Source organism: Erinaceus europaeus, chromosome 13, assembly GCF_950295315.1.
Source record: "Erinaceus europaeus chromosome 13, mEriEur2.1, whole genome shotgun sequence".
Classification (NCBI taxonomy): domain Eukaryota; kingdom Metazoa; phylum Chordata; class Mammalia; order Eulipotyphla; family Erinaceidae; genus Erinaceus; species Erinaceus europaeus.
The window spans coordinates 85127506-85142803 of record NC_080174.1 but is presented as its reverse complement, the minus strand read 5'-3'; the positions used below and the strand labels follow the sequence as shown (position 1 = coordinate 85142803).

The window sequence follows — 15298 nt, the reverse complement described above, 5'->3', positions numbered from 1 at the left end:
TTCTCTCCCATTACCCCTTTGTCTTTCTCACTCAACTCCAATCTCATCCAACTCCATAAACATCTATATGCTAATGAGACTCCCATATATTTTATCTGAACTCCAAGTCTTTCTACTCAACGGCCTACTTAATAGTTTTGATAGTCATCTCAAATACAACATGTCAATATATACTGCCTCAAAGTTCCCCATCTCAGCATTTCACCCTTACTGGCTAACTCAATTCCAAATCTTAAGTGTTATCTAGATTTCCTCTTTGTTATTTGCAAATCACACCAAACCCACTAGACATTCCATTCAATACTAACTTCTACATAAATCCCAGAAATGTTTTTTTCTTCTTTCTCCTTCACTGACAGAACATCAAACCACTTGGACAACAATTCCAACAGCCTCCTATCTTGATTTCTCTGTTGTCATTCAACTATCTTTCACATCCTCATCAATTTCATTTTCCACATGAAAAACTTATTGTATTCAACACACACACACACACACACACACACACACACACGTGCGCGTGCGCACACGTACTTTAACAAATTCATTTTCCTATTTCAAAGGGTTTCACTGAAAGGAAACTAAAGCTAAAGATCTGTATCCCTGGCTTATGGTGTGATCTGGACATTGAAGACTACTTGACCATCTGTAACTATTCTCCTGCCTCATTCATTTTAAGCATAAGGGTCACTTTTAGGTCCGACACTGATCAAGCTCATTTCACTATGTGATTTCGCTAGTGTTATTCTTACTTCTTGGACCACCCATTGCTCTGGATATTATTATTATTATTATTTTTGAATTGAGGGAATTAACGGTTTACAGTTGTGGGACTATGTGAAAGCTTGGTAGAGCTTAGGGAAGCTCTCCCATCCTCAGATGGAGGTTTGGAAAGACACCCCACTTGTTAGCCTCTCTTCTCATAGAGATGAGCCAAGAGGGAAAAGTCTCCCAGAATCAGCTTTCCCTTGTTAGTCAGTCTCTCAGGCTCACAGAAATCCACTGCAGAATACTGTGCCCCAGTATGGTTCCGTAGCCCCCATGTCCACTTGGTCGATTCCAAATTATACTCCTCCATGAGGATAATTTCTGGAACCATCCGTTCCACCCCGGTTCCATGGCTGCCAGTTCTTAGCAACATCACCCCGCCAGATATTTGTCAGGATGCGGCATCATCTAAGTTCATTTCCCACGTCTACGCTCGACCGGACCTGCCAATATACGCGGATATCTTCGCCCACCCTGTCCAACGCTTGACGTCTCGTCACCCAATCTGGTCCCCTACGCCTACACTGAACTTCTCTGTTCCAGACTCTTGGAAACAGAGTTGGCAGTCAGCTGAGGTAAAGAACAAACACCTCATCACAGACCCCTGCAAGCGTCAACCCGGCTTTGACCTAGCACGTTATGATCGGGCCCTCCTCAATCGCTATCGAACAGGCCATGGCCGGTGCGCCGCTATGTTCCATCTCTGGGGAGCCAGAGACGACCTGAACTGCCCCTGCGGCTCCAGACAGACTATGACCCACATAGTCAACGACTGCCACCTCTCCAGATTCAAAGGAGGTCTCAAAACTTTACATCAGGCTCAACCTGATGCTGTTGACTGGCTACGGAAGAAGGGCAAATGCTAGAAGAAGAACAGAAATCCTATAGGCCTCTTACACTTAGTTTCTCCCTGCTAGCAGCAGGCCACATGGCTGCCTGCTTTAAGGTTCATTCAAAGTTTGTATAGTCACTCAAAGCTCACACATCCACCCCACCTTTTTGATCACAAAGGAGAACACACTCTATCATATACCTCCCCAACACCAGACAGTTGCCTCAAAATGTTATTTCCTTCTTTTCTTTGATATCTATAATTTACATCAATTCTTGTTTATCTTCTCTCTATCTCACCTTACTGGTTTAACCCCTATGCTTCTCTCAAATGCCTTTAGATAATTAACCTGCTTGCATCATGGAGACTAATTGTCTTGACCTTTATGTATCGCATCAATTCTTGTCATACCAGCCCCCTACCATAGGGGCAAGCTGACCTTTAAGAAACTTAGAATTTCTGATGTATTTGAAAAATGTTCTTTGTTTAACTTTCTATATAAGCCCAAGCCCCTCAAATAAATGAGTGTTTATACCAAGATACTCCCTGAGTCCTCTTTCTTTATCATGCAGTCTCTAGAGATGGTGAGAGAGCCTCGGTAAGCTTGCCTCCTGGCTGGAGCCACCCCACGTGAGCCCTCGCATACAGTAAATACAATTGTTGGTACATTTGTAAAATGTCTCAGTTTTCTGCAAAACACTCTCACCCCCAGCCTAGGTCCTCCTCTACCATCATGCACCAAGACATGAAAGACATCTGGGCTGGCCAGAGTCCTTATCTTTGGTACAACACACCAAATCCAATGCAGGTTCTATTTTGTGTCTCCCTTTGCTTTACTTATTTCTCAACTTCTGTCCATGAAGTGAGATCATCCCATGTTCACCCTTGGTTTCAGTGGCCTCTATAGCTGAAAATAGTAGCTCCCTCCTCTGATACTCTACATTTCATCACCTGTCTTGCTTTGTCCTTTAATAATCTTTGGCATCACACATGTCCAAATATAAGCAAAGATTCCCCCCCCCAAAAAAAATCACTGAAGAATGACAAGATTATTTTTAAGGCTTTAGTAAAACTTATCACCACATTTTCTAACTACTTCATTTTAAAAGATCTTTTCTTTTTTATTTCATTTTTTAAATTGATTATCTTTATTTATTTATTGGAGAAAGAAAGCCAGAAATCGAGAGGGGAGGGTGGGATAAAGAGAAAGAAAGACAGACACCTGCAGCACTGCTTCATCACTTGTGAAATTATCCCCCTGCAGGTGGGGATCAGGGATTCAAACATGGGTCCTTACACATCATTACATGTGTGCTTAACAAGGTGCACCACCACCCACCCACTTCATTTTTAAAACACTGCTTTTTTGTTTTTCCCCAAAAGAAGATGATTCCATTCAGGATAGATCTTGGTATTTTTTTCTTTTTGATGTGACTTCATGACTGAATTGCTTAGAAATCCTTTGGTTGTGGAAACACAAATACATCTTCGAGGGTCGATAACTTGAAGTCCTAATGCTAGAGTATGTGTCATATTTAGATTCAAAAATCTGATGTCTGCAGTAACTATGAAAGGAGGGAAAGTGACTTTGTGTGAAAAATTAAGTCAGTGATCTAGACAACTACTTCTAGTAATGCAAAAAGAAAAAAAAAAACACCCCCAGAAGAGCAAGGATGCCTATAAAGAACCTGTATATAACTGTTTCTGAGAATCTACGTGGAAAATAGCAGAGCTTTGGAATGGTAGACCATATACATTGTGTGATTTCACACACACACACACACACACACACACACACACACACACAGCTGCATAAAGAAATTATTGTGTCAGTATTTGCTTATCTTATTCACATTTGTCATTATATATTCCAGTTGATTAAAAACTGGGAGGGTCTTGGCAATAAACAGATTTTTTGTTTATTTTTCTTTTTTTTAAATTGTTTAATTTTTTTTTTTACTATTTATTTATTTATTCCCTTTCGTTGCCCTTATTGTTTTATTGTTGTAGTTATTATTATTGTTGTTGTCATTGTTGGATAGGACAGAGAGAAATGGAGAGAGAAGGGGAAGACAGAGACGGGGAGAGAAAGACAGACACCTGCAGACCTGCTTCACCGCCTGTGAAGCGACACCCCTGCAGGTGGGGAGCCAGGGGCTCGAACCAAGATCCCTACGCTTGTCCTTGCGCTTTGCGCCACGTGCACTTAACCTGCTCTGCTACCGCCGACTCCCTGTTTTTCTTATAAACCGATTTATATAGCGAGTCACTTATTTGTTTACTTTGCATTGCTTATCTTTGTACATTTTTCCCTGCTTTGAGATAGAAGCTTGATTTCATTTACCACTGTTGCCACATGAGCCTCTAACATGTTTTTACTGAAGAAGTACATGTAGGTAAAACATCATGTTTTGTATAAATAGTTATCTGTGAAATGTGATAGCCAAAGAGTACATATCATCAACCTATCTAACAACAGCCAGGGAAACAGCTCAGTTGGTAGAGAGCAGGACTTGCAAACTATTTTACACTACTTCTAAGAAATGTGCACACTGCCAGATTTATTACAGCATTTTTCATAAATACCCAAGAGCTAGAAATCATCTAAGTGCCCGGTGGCTTATAAACAGATAAGGGAGATGTGAAATACTATTTAGCTGTAAAAAGTACGGAATGTTGCGATTTGCAACAGCATGGGTGGGTCTAAAGGAGGTAATATACTAAGTGAGATCAGTCTGAAGGAAAAATACAAACCCTAAGAATTCATTCACACACAGTCATAGAGAAAACAGATGAAGAGATGACAAATAAACTTCAAAAAAAAGCAATCAAGTTATCAAGAAAAAAGTAAGTCATAATGGCAGCAGTCGACAGTCTTATGAAATCATCCCAGAAGCTTCTCTTAAATTCTCCTTAGCACTACAGTTAACACCATAGCAGGATTGGCTAAAACAAAATAAGCATATATTGGCTTGCTGGAAAAAATCATAACATTATCTTTTCTATGTTACTGTATGCAAAAATGTGTCAGGATTTCTCCAACAGCCCATTAATTCCATAGGCATCGTTTGGTTTCTATTTATGGGTGAAGTTCACATTTGGCATATTTCTATGTGGATGCATAACTTACCGACATTTATGGGCTGAACAGACATTAGAGGGGACTGAAAAATGACTCCACCAGACACTATTTTCAAATACATAAGAAGAGTATCGTTGAGTCTGGCGGCTGGCACAGGCACCTGGCATTCACAACATTCATGAGCACTGCAGTTGCACTGGACAGGCTGAAAATTGCCTTCCTGGGAGGTCGGAAGTGACTCTTCTAAGACTTGAAGCCTGTAAAAAAGGATGAAAGGCTAAATATTAGCATCAGTGTTAAGGACTGGAAGGATTTATAATGTAGGAAACAAAATCCAAATTTAGCTATGCTAGTCTGGGTGCATTGCTTACAGGGATCTAGAGGAAAAACAGATCAAGAAACAAAGGATTAAAACAGGGTTTCTGATATCAGAAATAATGTAAAAAAAAAAGAAAGTTCTGAAAGGGAAAAAAAAAGTGTTCCTAGAACCCTCAATCCTGTGAAAATAGCTGTCATAATATAGATGGCAGATCAAACCTAAAAGCATTCATCACTATGCATCTACACTATGAAAGTAGCTAGTGGAAGTCCTTCAAGCAGTAATAATTAGAGATGAATAAATAACAGGTTCCAACAAAAGAAACGAAATCTAAATAAAAGAATAAATACGTATTGACTATATAATACATTTGTAATATTTAGGTAATGTAAGGTTTAGAGTATGGAAGTATAATAAAGGGGCAGAGGGTACATAGCATAATGGTTATGCAAAGAGACTCTCATGCCAGAGGCTCCAAAGTCCAATCCTCTGCACCACCCACCATCAGCCAGAGCTGAACAGTGCTCTGGTTAAAAAAAAAAGAAAAAATGAAGAAGTATAATGAAGGATATTAGCACCAACCTTGAGAGAAAGGAGAAGTGAACACAGTATGTGTTTATAATTTATAATGATCTCACACTGTACATTAAGAGATGTTGATGTCACTTTGAGGTATTATATCAGAAAAGAAGTTAAAGACCTGTGTTTAAATTCTAAAGCAGCCATTAAATCATGAAATTGGATGTCTAAGTTAATAAGCTGTAGTGATCAAATCAATAATGTGTTAAAAAAGAGAAAATTAATGAAATAGCGTCTAGAGCAACACCTGAACTGACAGCTGACATCCTACAAAAGTATAAAAAGCAATCCCTGGGAAAAGAATAATTTCTAATAATTCCTATATTAAAAATGGGAGATTTATAAGGAAAATAAGCTAACAAACCAAAAGAAAACAGCTAATTCTTAGTATCACAATTTAAAAATTAATTAAAACAAGTTCATCAATCCCAATATAAAACAAATCTCTCCCCAGACAATAACTTGGGTCCACCTGTATATTAGATATCAGGCTCAGAAAAAAAAAAAAAAGAAAGAAAAGAAAACACTAGTATAGTCATGGGCCCTTTAGAATATAACTAAAAAAAGGCCTACCAACTATCTACTAAAGGGAGACGCCCAAATCTTCATCTGCACCATTCCAGACTTTAGGTTCATGATTAATCAATAATTTGTTTGGCTTTATATTGTTAACTCTTCTTTCAGCCACCAGGTTCCAGATGCTAAGATAATGCCAAGTGGACTTCCCTGGGCAGACAACCTCACAAATATGTCTTGGAGCCCTGCTTCCCCAGAGCCCCACCCACCAGGGAAAGGGAGAGACAGGCTGGGAGTATGGATCGACCTGTCAATGTCCATGCTCAACGGGGAAGCAATTACAGAAGCCAGACCTTCTACCCTCTGCACCCCATAACATCCTTTGGTCCATACTCCCAGAGGGATAAAGAATAGGAAAGTTATCAGGGGAGGGGAGAGGATATGGAGTTCTGGTGGTGGGAATTGTGTGGAGCTGTACCCCTCTTATCCTATGGTTTTTGTCAGTGTTTCCTTTTTTATAAATAAAATTATAAAAAAACCCAAAAAAGTGGCATTAAGTTAGATAAAATTTTCTTAGCTACAACACCAAAAGCATAGTCCATAGGATAATAAATTAATAAATTAACCTCTCAAGATCAGGGGAGACAGAGAGGGAGAAAGAGAGAAACCTGCAGAACTGCTTCAGTACTTGTAAAACTTCCCCCCTATAGGTGGGAACTGGGGGCTTGAACCCAAGTCCTTGTTGACTGCAATATGTGTATGCTATGGACTGTGCCACTGCCTGGCCCCACTCCTACATATTTGAATGATAGTCTTGAAAAACATTCACAGATGGTAGTTGTCTTTATAAAACTTTGAATATACTACTCCACTCTCTCCTAGCCTCCACGGTTCCTACAGAAAAATCTGATGCCAGTCTGATTATGCTGCCTTGATAAGTCACTTTCTTATTTTCCCTGGTAGCTTGTAAGCTTTTTTTAAAAAAAATATTTATTTATTCCCTTTTGTTGCCCTTGTTGTTTTATTGTTGTAGTTACTGTTGTCGTTCTTGGACAGGGTAGAGAGAAATGAACAAAGGAGGGGAAGACGGAGAGGGGGAGAGAAAGACACCTGCAGACCTGCTTCACCACCACCTAGCGACTCCCCTACAGGTGGGGAGCCAGGGACTCAAACCGGGATCCTTACACCAGTCCTTGCACTTTTCACCACATGCGCTTAACCTGCTGTGCTGCAGACCGACTCCCTGTAAGCTTTTTTCTTTGTCCTTGACTTTTGATAGTTTCACAATGATGATGTTCTTTGGTGTAGGTCTATTTGGGTTTAGGAATTTGGAAGTTCTCTCTGCCTCTTGAATATCTACATACTGATCAAATGTCCATTTGAAAACTTTCTATTATTTCTTAGAAAATGTGAATATGGTTTCTGCTTCTCTCTCTCTTTCTCCTCTCCTTCTGGAACCCTTATAATTCTGATACTTGCTTTTCTAATGAAGTCTTCAATCTCCCTCTACGTTGAAGTAAAAAAATATAGCCAGTTTGCTTTCTATTTCTGATGTTTCCTTGACTTGCTATTTAAGACTGTAATGCATTCAAAGTGTCCTTCATACCCTGTGACTCTGTTTTCAATCTTCCTATTTCCCTATCAAGTGAATCTTAGAAATCATGAATTTCTTTTTTAATCCACTTCTCCATATTAAATTGAGAGCCTTGTATTTCTTCAAATTTCCTGATAATGTCTTTCCTATGTTCTTTCTCTGATAGCTTTTCTAGATTTTCCTCATTAAGTTTCTAGCCCTCATCTTGGTTTTGTAGACCAGCACTTTCTTAATTTTACCAGTCAGTTTCGGTTTCTGTTATTGGCCACAGGTGATGCTGGGTTTAGCTTTGTATGTCAGCTTCAGAGGGAGGGAAAGAGCTTCAAAGGAGTAAAGTGGTATTATGACACCTGATGTTTCTTCAACAAGGTCCTAGTAAGGGGGAGTGGTGAGGAGGAAGAGATCCCATACTGCCTTCTTTTCCCTGAATGATTCCTAAAAGCAGGAACTCTGCTACTAAGTCATTTTCATGCAGGGCAGTATAACCACAATGACCAGGATCTTGGCAGCGGGAACAGGCTTGACAGGCTTATCTGATGGTACGAAGGTAAAGTGTTCAGTTCCCTGGTTCCTCTGAATTGTTCTCTGAGGTTTGTTCAGGAGCATGTGGCTTCTACAGCTCTAAACAGCAGTCCTGAATTCCTTTGTTTAGGCCACTTGGTCCCTGAGTGGTTCCAGTTGGGCCCTTTAAATTCAATACATGAATTTGAAGTAATTGCAAATATAGCACCCACTGGCAATGCAGTGCCATGCTTCTTCTTGATTATTTATCTCCTTTCCCTCATGATCCTCCTTGTCCATGTGCAATCACTAACCTTCAAATAGTGATGTTCTTTTATTTACCAAAATACCAGCAGTTCTCTGATGGAATTCATTGAGTTATTTTGTTGTTGTAATATTTGCTTTCCTGGTTCGAGCCAACTTCCCATGACTAGTTCACCATAGCTCACTGTATATAGTTTTTAATATACTCATATATTTTTCCCTGGGAAGAAAGTATCCAAAATTTAGAGTATGCTTTCTATAAATATTGTCATTACCAGGGATCAAATTTCAGGACCAAATACATTCTCTAACTTCATAGTGGAAAAAACTGCCTAAATGGTAAAATTTACAAAGAAGGCAGAAGGATGCTGAGTGGTAGTGTACCGGGTTAAGTGCATATAGTACTACACAGAAGGCAGTTTTAAAGTTTATTTGATAAATATTTTTGAGATATTTCCCCTGTTAAATAAAGTTACATACACACACACACACACACACACACACACACACACACACACACACGTGCTGCCAAGGCAGAAAATTTTTGTTGCTTAAAATTTTTAAGGAGTTCTCTTTTCTTTCTTTCTTTCTTTTCTTTTCTTTTCTTTTTTTTTTTTTTTGCCTCCAGGGTTATCTCTGGGGCTTGATAACTGCACTATGAATCCATTGCTGCTGAAAGCCATTATTATTGGATAGGTCAGAGAGAAATTGAGAGAGAAGGGGGAGATAGAGAGGGGAAGAGAAAGATAGGCATCTGTAGACCTGCTTCCCTGCTTGTGATGTGACCCCACTCTGCTTGTGGAAAGCCAGGAGCTGGAACCATGATCCTTGTGCCGGTCCGTAATCCCATGTACCACCACCCAGCCCCTTAAAGAGTTTTCTTAAAGAAATCCTTAATGTTAGATTATTTTCAGCAAATATATATATACATATATTTTTTCTGATTTTAAAAATTATTATTCAAAACCTCATACTTACAGTTATCAGTACTTAGAGTGTTATTTGCTATTCATAAATACCTAAAGCTTTAAAAGTCTTTTGGAAAGTAATTTTTAAAATATTTTATTTCTTTATGAGAAAGATAGAAGGAGAGATATAGAAAGAATCAGATGTCACTCTGGTACATGTGCTGCCAGAAATTGAACTTGGGACCTCATGCTTGAGAGTCCATTGTTTTATCCACTGCACAATTTCCCAGACCATGGAATGTAATTTTTTTCTTTTCTTTTTTTCTTTTTATTGTTGTTACCGAGAAAATGTTTTACAGTCTGTTGTCTCAAGAGTACCATTTTATACCTCACCCAAAGAGTTATTGGCATACCATTCCCACTACAAAAATTTCACTTCCCCTCCAATGCAGGGTAATTACCTCCCTTGCAAGTCCTTCTCCTCTCTGAGTAACTTTGTATCTGTAGTCATGAGCCAAGGGTTTATTTATATTTCACCCTGTCCCCTTACATTGTCTGGAAGTAAAAAATTTCTTTTCCTATAAGTTTTTATTGGGCAGGGGTTAATGGTTCATAGGACAGCTGTTGACACATCGATAAAACATCTCATTTCCCTGCGACAGGTGTCTGCAAAGAACTCTCACACAGCATCATGCACCAGGATCATATAGCCTTTCCCCTCAAACTCCTCTCTCCCCTCCCTCCTCAGAGTCCTTTGCTTTGGTGCAATATACTAAATACACTATCAGGTACCCAGAAGTAGGCTCCAGGCACTCCTTTTTGTCACAACTCTCTCCCTCTTAAGGCAAAAGTATGAAACCTGTCAGAGAGTTGCAGTGGCAGTCCACAGGCTTTTGAGATTTTGCAAAATGTTTATCTGTAACTCTAACCTCTGACTGTTTGCCTGAAGGGTTTTGGATTTACACACAATAGAGTGCCCTGAATATTCTTGAGGCCTCAGAAATGATGGCAGCTAGGCCATGCTCCCACTCAGAACACTGGTCCAAATGAAAACTTGCACAAAAGAGTGACTTGAAGATTTACCCATGGTAGATACCATCTGGCAACCAGAACTGGACGTAGAAATTATGACCAGAGGGATATTTCACATCCAGATATGACATCAGCAAGACTACAGCACATGGGGATGAGTTCAAGAAGGATTTCAGTTTTCTCACATAAATGATGAATCAGCACAGAAATGGTAGTAGCAGCTCTGCATATTTCTTTCCTTCTAGTGTCTGTCTGCATATATTAGTTTCTGGCCAATCTCCTCCTCTTTACTATTTTTCTTAAGAATTCTTGGTGATATTAACCTTATAGCTTAGTATCTAATTTTACAGAATATTCATTCTGAAGGGACTGTCATTGAATGTGATTAGTAATTGTTTTTTAACTAGAGATCCTTTAACTGTTACCAGAAATGCATAAAATAACAATTGGGACATAGTACCCTCCCATTTTAGGGAGAAACAACTGCCATATGCCTTCTCAGACTTGACACTGCCCTCTGGATATATGCCCATGCACACCTTAGCCAATAGGAGAAAGAGTGAAATCAGATGGACAATAAATCTCTTTTAGAAAAGACCAAGTGCAAGTTTTCCTCCTCAAAATGATATAAACATTGATATAAACGATAAATAGAAATATAGGGGTAGGAGAGGTATCACAACTTATTTCTGTGTAGGGTAGTCCATGCATTAAAAAATAATTGACATGGAAATGTTGACATTACTTTATTTAGTACTTACAGAGCAGCAAAGATATGACCTTCAAGGCCATAGTTCTTGAAAGGATTCTTAAATCTGGATTCCATATAACAAATGAATAATTTCAAGTCCTCTTTCATCCAGCACTGTATGTTCCAGTTTGCGCCTAAATTAAAATAAACTACATTAAATCTGAAAAACATTTTGAACAACTCAGAAAGAGAAGAGCTAAATTGAATTTACCAGTGCTCTAATATAACTTCCACTGCCCATTCTGAGAGGAAAAGGGCACACTCTGACTCGTGCTATGTGTTTGCCCAAGTCATTTAGTCTGTTTGGCTCCAAGTTGCCCTTTTTGGTAGCTAAAAAAATTAAAGTCAATTCTGTGGCTCAAACTTAAAAAAAAAAATCACCCATCTCAGTGCTTTCCTACTTTCTGAAAGAAAAGAGAACATTAAATATCAAAGTTCAGACAATTTGGACGTGTCTGCTTTACCGATAAGGTATAGTGACTCACGCTGCAACTATGATGTTTATCTTGAACTCTTTCTACTGTAGCATCACAGGCCTCAACTACAGCCTTACAGGCACGCTGAAATATTTCACCTGCTAATGATAAACTGTTGGTGTTTTGCTATATGAAAGCAAAAACGGCAACAACTGAGTATCATGACTAACTTTGAAAGCTTTCTGTTGAGTCCTATCAAGTAAACAGCTTCCTTGGCGTCATTATGGATGGGAATACTCAGTAAGCACCACTTAACCTAGCAGACGTAGTTACAAAAATTCAGATTCACTTAGAAGTAGTTAGCAGCCTGTCTAAGGAAGCTTCTGTGTTGTGTTGTGTTGTGTTGTGTTGTGTTGTGTTGTGTTGTGTTGTGTTCGCTCTCTCCCTCTCTCTCTCTCAACAAAAATAAAACTCTGATCTGATTGATATTTACACTTTATTCTATTCCTAAACTGATTTTGATGCACTGAATTCTTTCTTTCATCTTATTAGTGGTACTGAAAACCAGAGGAGCATCTGCCCTCTATGGGACTTCTGGCAAAGTTAGGAGACTGTATTTTAATTTTGTCTTCTTTGGGAAATAATGATTTGCAAAACAGTTATTATCACACTCACAGAATTTGTTACCATATCTTTGTTCTTCTTTGAGGATTTTTGACTGTCTTTGATTACTTTCTTTTACTCTATTTTTTCCACTTTAGGGGGAGATTAATGGTAGTCACAGTGAATGCTACTGACAACTAGTGGATGAAAGTCAAGGCTGCTGCCAAACATTCTGCATTAACTGCATTAACAGCACCCTATCGCCAAGAACCACCCTGCCCAGAATGTCAACAGGTCGAGGGTGAGAAATTCTGACTATCCCACATGAAATAAAGACCTTCTGTATGCTTTTATAGGTTTCTTTATATTGTCAAATCAATATGACTGACTTATGCCTGGAAATATGTTTGGTTTTTTGACATCCAAATGCAGATTTGACAGTGATACAAGCTACGTTCAGTTTACATTATACTTAAACAACCAAAAATCATTGATGTGAACCTATTGATCACAGGAATAGTCCTTGCTTAAACAAATATTGCTATTCATAAATGTGTTAAATGTTAACAATTTCAGTTCTTAATTAGCAATTTGATATTTCAGCTATTTAATTTAAAAATGTGTTTTTTTCTGTTTCAAGCATATTTAGAATACTTTAAGAAATGTATTTAGAAATAAAGAGGGGGGGAGTCGGGCTGTAGCGCAGCGGGTTAAGCACATGTGGCGCAAAGCACAAGGACCGGCATAAGGATCCCGGTTCGAACCCCGGCCCCCCACCTGCAGGGGAGTTGCTTCACAGGCGGTGAAGCAGGTCTGCAGGTGTCTATCTTTCTCTCCTCCTCTCTGTCTTCCCCTCCTCTCTCCATTTCTCTCTGTCCTATCCAACAACGACAACAACAATAATAACTACAACAGTAAAACAACAAGGGGAACAAAAGGGAATAAATAAATAAAATAAATATAAAAAAACAATAAAAAAAAAAGAAATAAAGAGGGATCCTCCATTACATTTTAATTTTACTTTGATAAGCTATAAAAACAATTTAGGCCTTAGTAGTCTGGTTATATGAAGAATCTTAACTGTATAATGTAAAATAGAATGATATATATTATATATATATATATAATGATTATATTTCATATAATCTCAAAAAATTATAAATTTAGTCCATACAATTAATAGTTATGCCTACAACATTAAAGGGTTAAGGAGATAGCTCCAACTGTTACAGCAACAAGTTGCATATGTGAAGCCCTAGAGTCTGCAGGTTCAAATCCTAGCACCACCTTATACCAGAACTAAGCAGTGCTCTGGTCTTTCTCCTCTCTTATTCTCTCACTCTCTCATAATAAATAACTCTTTTTAAAAAGAACACTTCAAAAGCTTACCTATTTGTTGAAAAACTAAAGAATTAACTGTGGAGATAAACGTCTTCCCTTCAGTGTTGTCTGCATGGACAGAACAGATGTTGTCTTCCTCATTTTCAAAGCAACAGTGGAAAGTTGGTTTCGGTGACAAGTTAGAAACGTAGGTATTACTTGAATTCAACTTGGCTTCAACAAGGGCCTCATAATGTCCATTCCTATTTGAACTGTGATTTGAGATTCCATCAGGTAAGAGGGAACTGTAGGTTGTCTTGGGTGGTATACAAGACAATTTAAATTTCCAGGAGGTAATTGGATATGTTGCATTAAGTGCAGTGATCACATAGATAAATTCTGTCAGAACATTAAAAAGAGATATAGAAAACAAACATTGTGACACCAGTCAAAAAGGAAACATCTAAGATTAAATTCTGGAGTACCCAATAGCATTATCTAACTTTCTTTCTTTTTTTTTTTTCATCAGTTTATGGTTCTTTTTTTTTTAATTTTTATTTATAAAATGGAAACACTGACAAGACCATAGGATAAGAGGGGTACAACTCCACACAATTCCCACCACCAGAACTCTGTATCCCATCCCCTCCCCTGATAGCTTCCCTGTTCTTTATCCCTCTGGAAGCATGGACCCAGGGTCATTATGGGATGCAGAAGGTGGAAGGTCTGGCTTCTATAAGCTTCCCCGCCCGCTGAACAACTTTCTAAGTGCTAGTCAAAACCTAAGCCATAGCTCTGTGCTTTCACTAGAATACTTCAGGATACATAGATTTTTAGAATAATAATAAGAAGAAGATTATATTCTAGTACCTTTCTTGAAAGTTCCCACTTATTTTCCTACTTGATCTGACATATTTATATTTATTGAGCTAACCATAACTAAATATTTCAATGTCCTTTTAATAAATACTTCAATGAACTTTCATTATATACCTAGGCAATATTAAAGCACTGTTTGAGTGTTTCATAAAGAGAATGGCAGTAAAATGCTAATTTTAATCCTTCAGAATGATTTTATGGAGTTTGTCTAGAATATTAAATCAGCTGGATGACACCCTAATGCTACCTATGAGCCTGCAGATAAATAGTATCATATAAGACAGACCTGTAATAGTCTATCTAACAGTAGATGCACAAGAATAGACATCTTACAGAAAACTTTCACTACTGGTTAAAAACAATTATCATTTTAACACATAAAAACTAAGAACAATAACATAATCTTGTTATGTTATTGTTATAACATTATAACATTATCTTATGTTATAATGTTATAACATTATCTTCAATTTTTACATATTTATAAATTTCTACAATAAGAAACTACTTAAAATAAAATCACAATTAATTCTGATTAATAATAAGATAAAAAATGATTTATTTTACAAGTTACTGAAATGATCTAATATCTGTGTTCCCATAGATAGACTAAAGTAAAATTAGAATTGTGACATTTTTGCATGGAATTTTATGGAATGATCATTCTGAAGGGTTAAGATAAGTCTTAAAAAAAGAAATTTTAAAAACTCAGTTTACAAAACTATCATTTTAACTTAAAAAATTAATACATGTGGGGCAGGTGGTGGCACACCTGGTTGAGTGCATATGTTACAATACGCAAGAACCCAGGTTCAAGCTCCCAGTGTCCACATGCAGAGGGAACGCTTCGCGAGTGGTGAAGCAATGCTGCAGGTATCTGTCTCTCTCTTTCTTCTCTATTTATCTCTTCCTACTCTCTCGATTTCTGATTGTT

General features: G+C 38.0%; 1 protein-coding gene across 7 annotated transcripts in view; it reads right to left on the bottom strand.

The window, feature by feature from the left end:
* LEPR (leptin receptor) overlaps positions 1–15298 on the bottom strand; it is a 75409-nt gene that overhangs the window by 40755 nt on the left and 19356 nt on the right. For 6 of the 7 annotated variants that reach the window (XM_060206359.1, XM_007528233.3, XM_016190477.2 and 3 more), the window contains exons 3-5: positions 13555–13884; positions 11157–11280; positions 4731–4939 (exon numbers count right to left, since the gene is read on the bottom strand). In XM_060206359.1, coding sequence (XP_060062342.1) covers positions 4731–4939; positions 11157–11280; positions 13555–13884 — 663 coding nt within the window. Of the gene's footprint in view, positions 1–4730; positions 4940–11156; positions 11281–13554; positions 13885–15298 lie in introns of those variants that run through there. The other variant, XM_060206360.1, reaches the window with a different exon arrangement.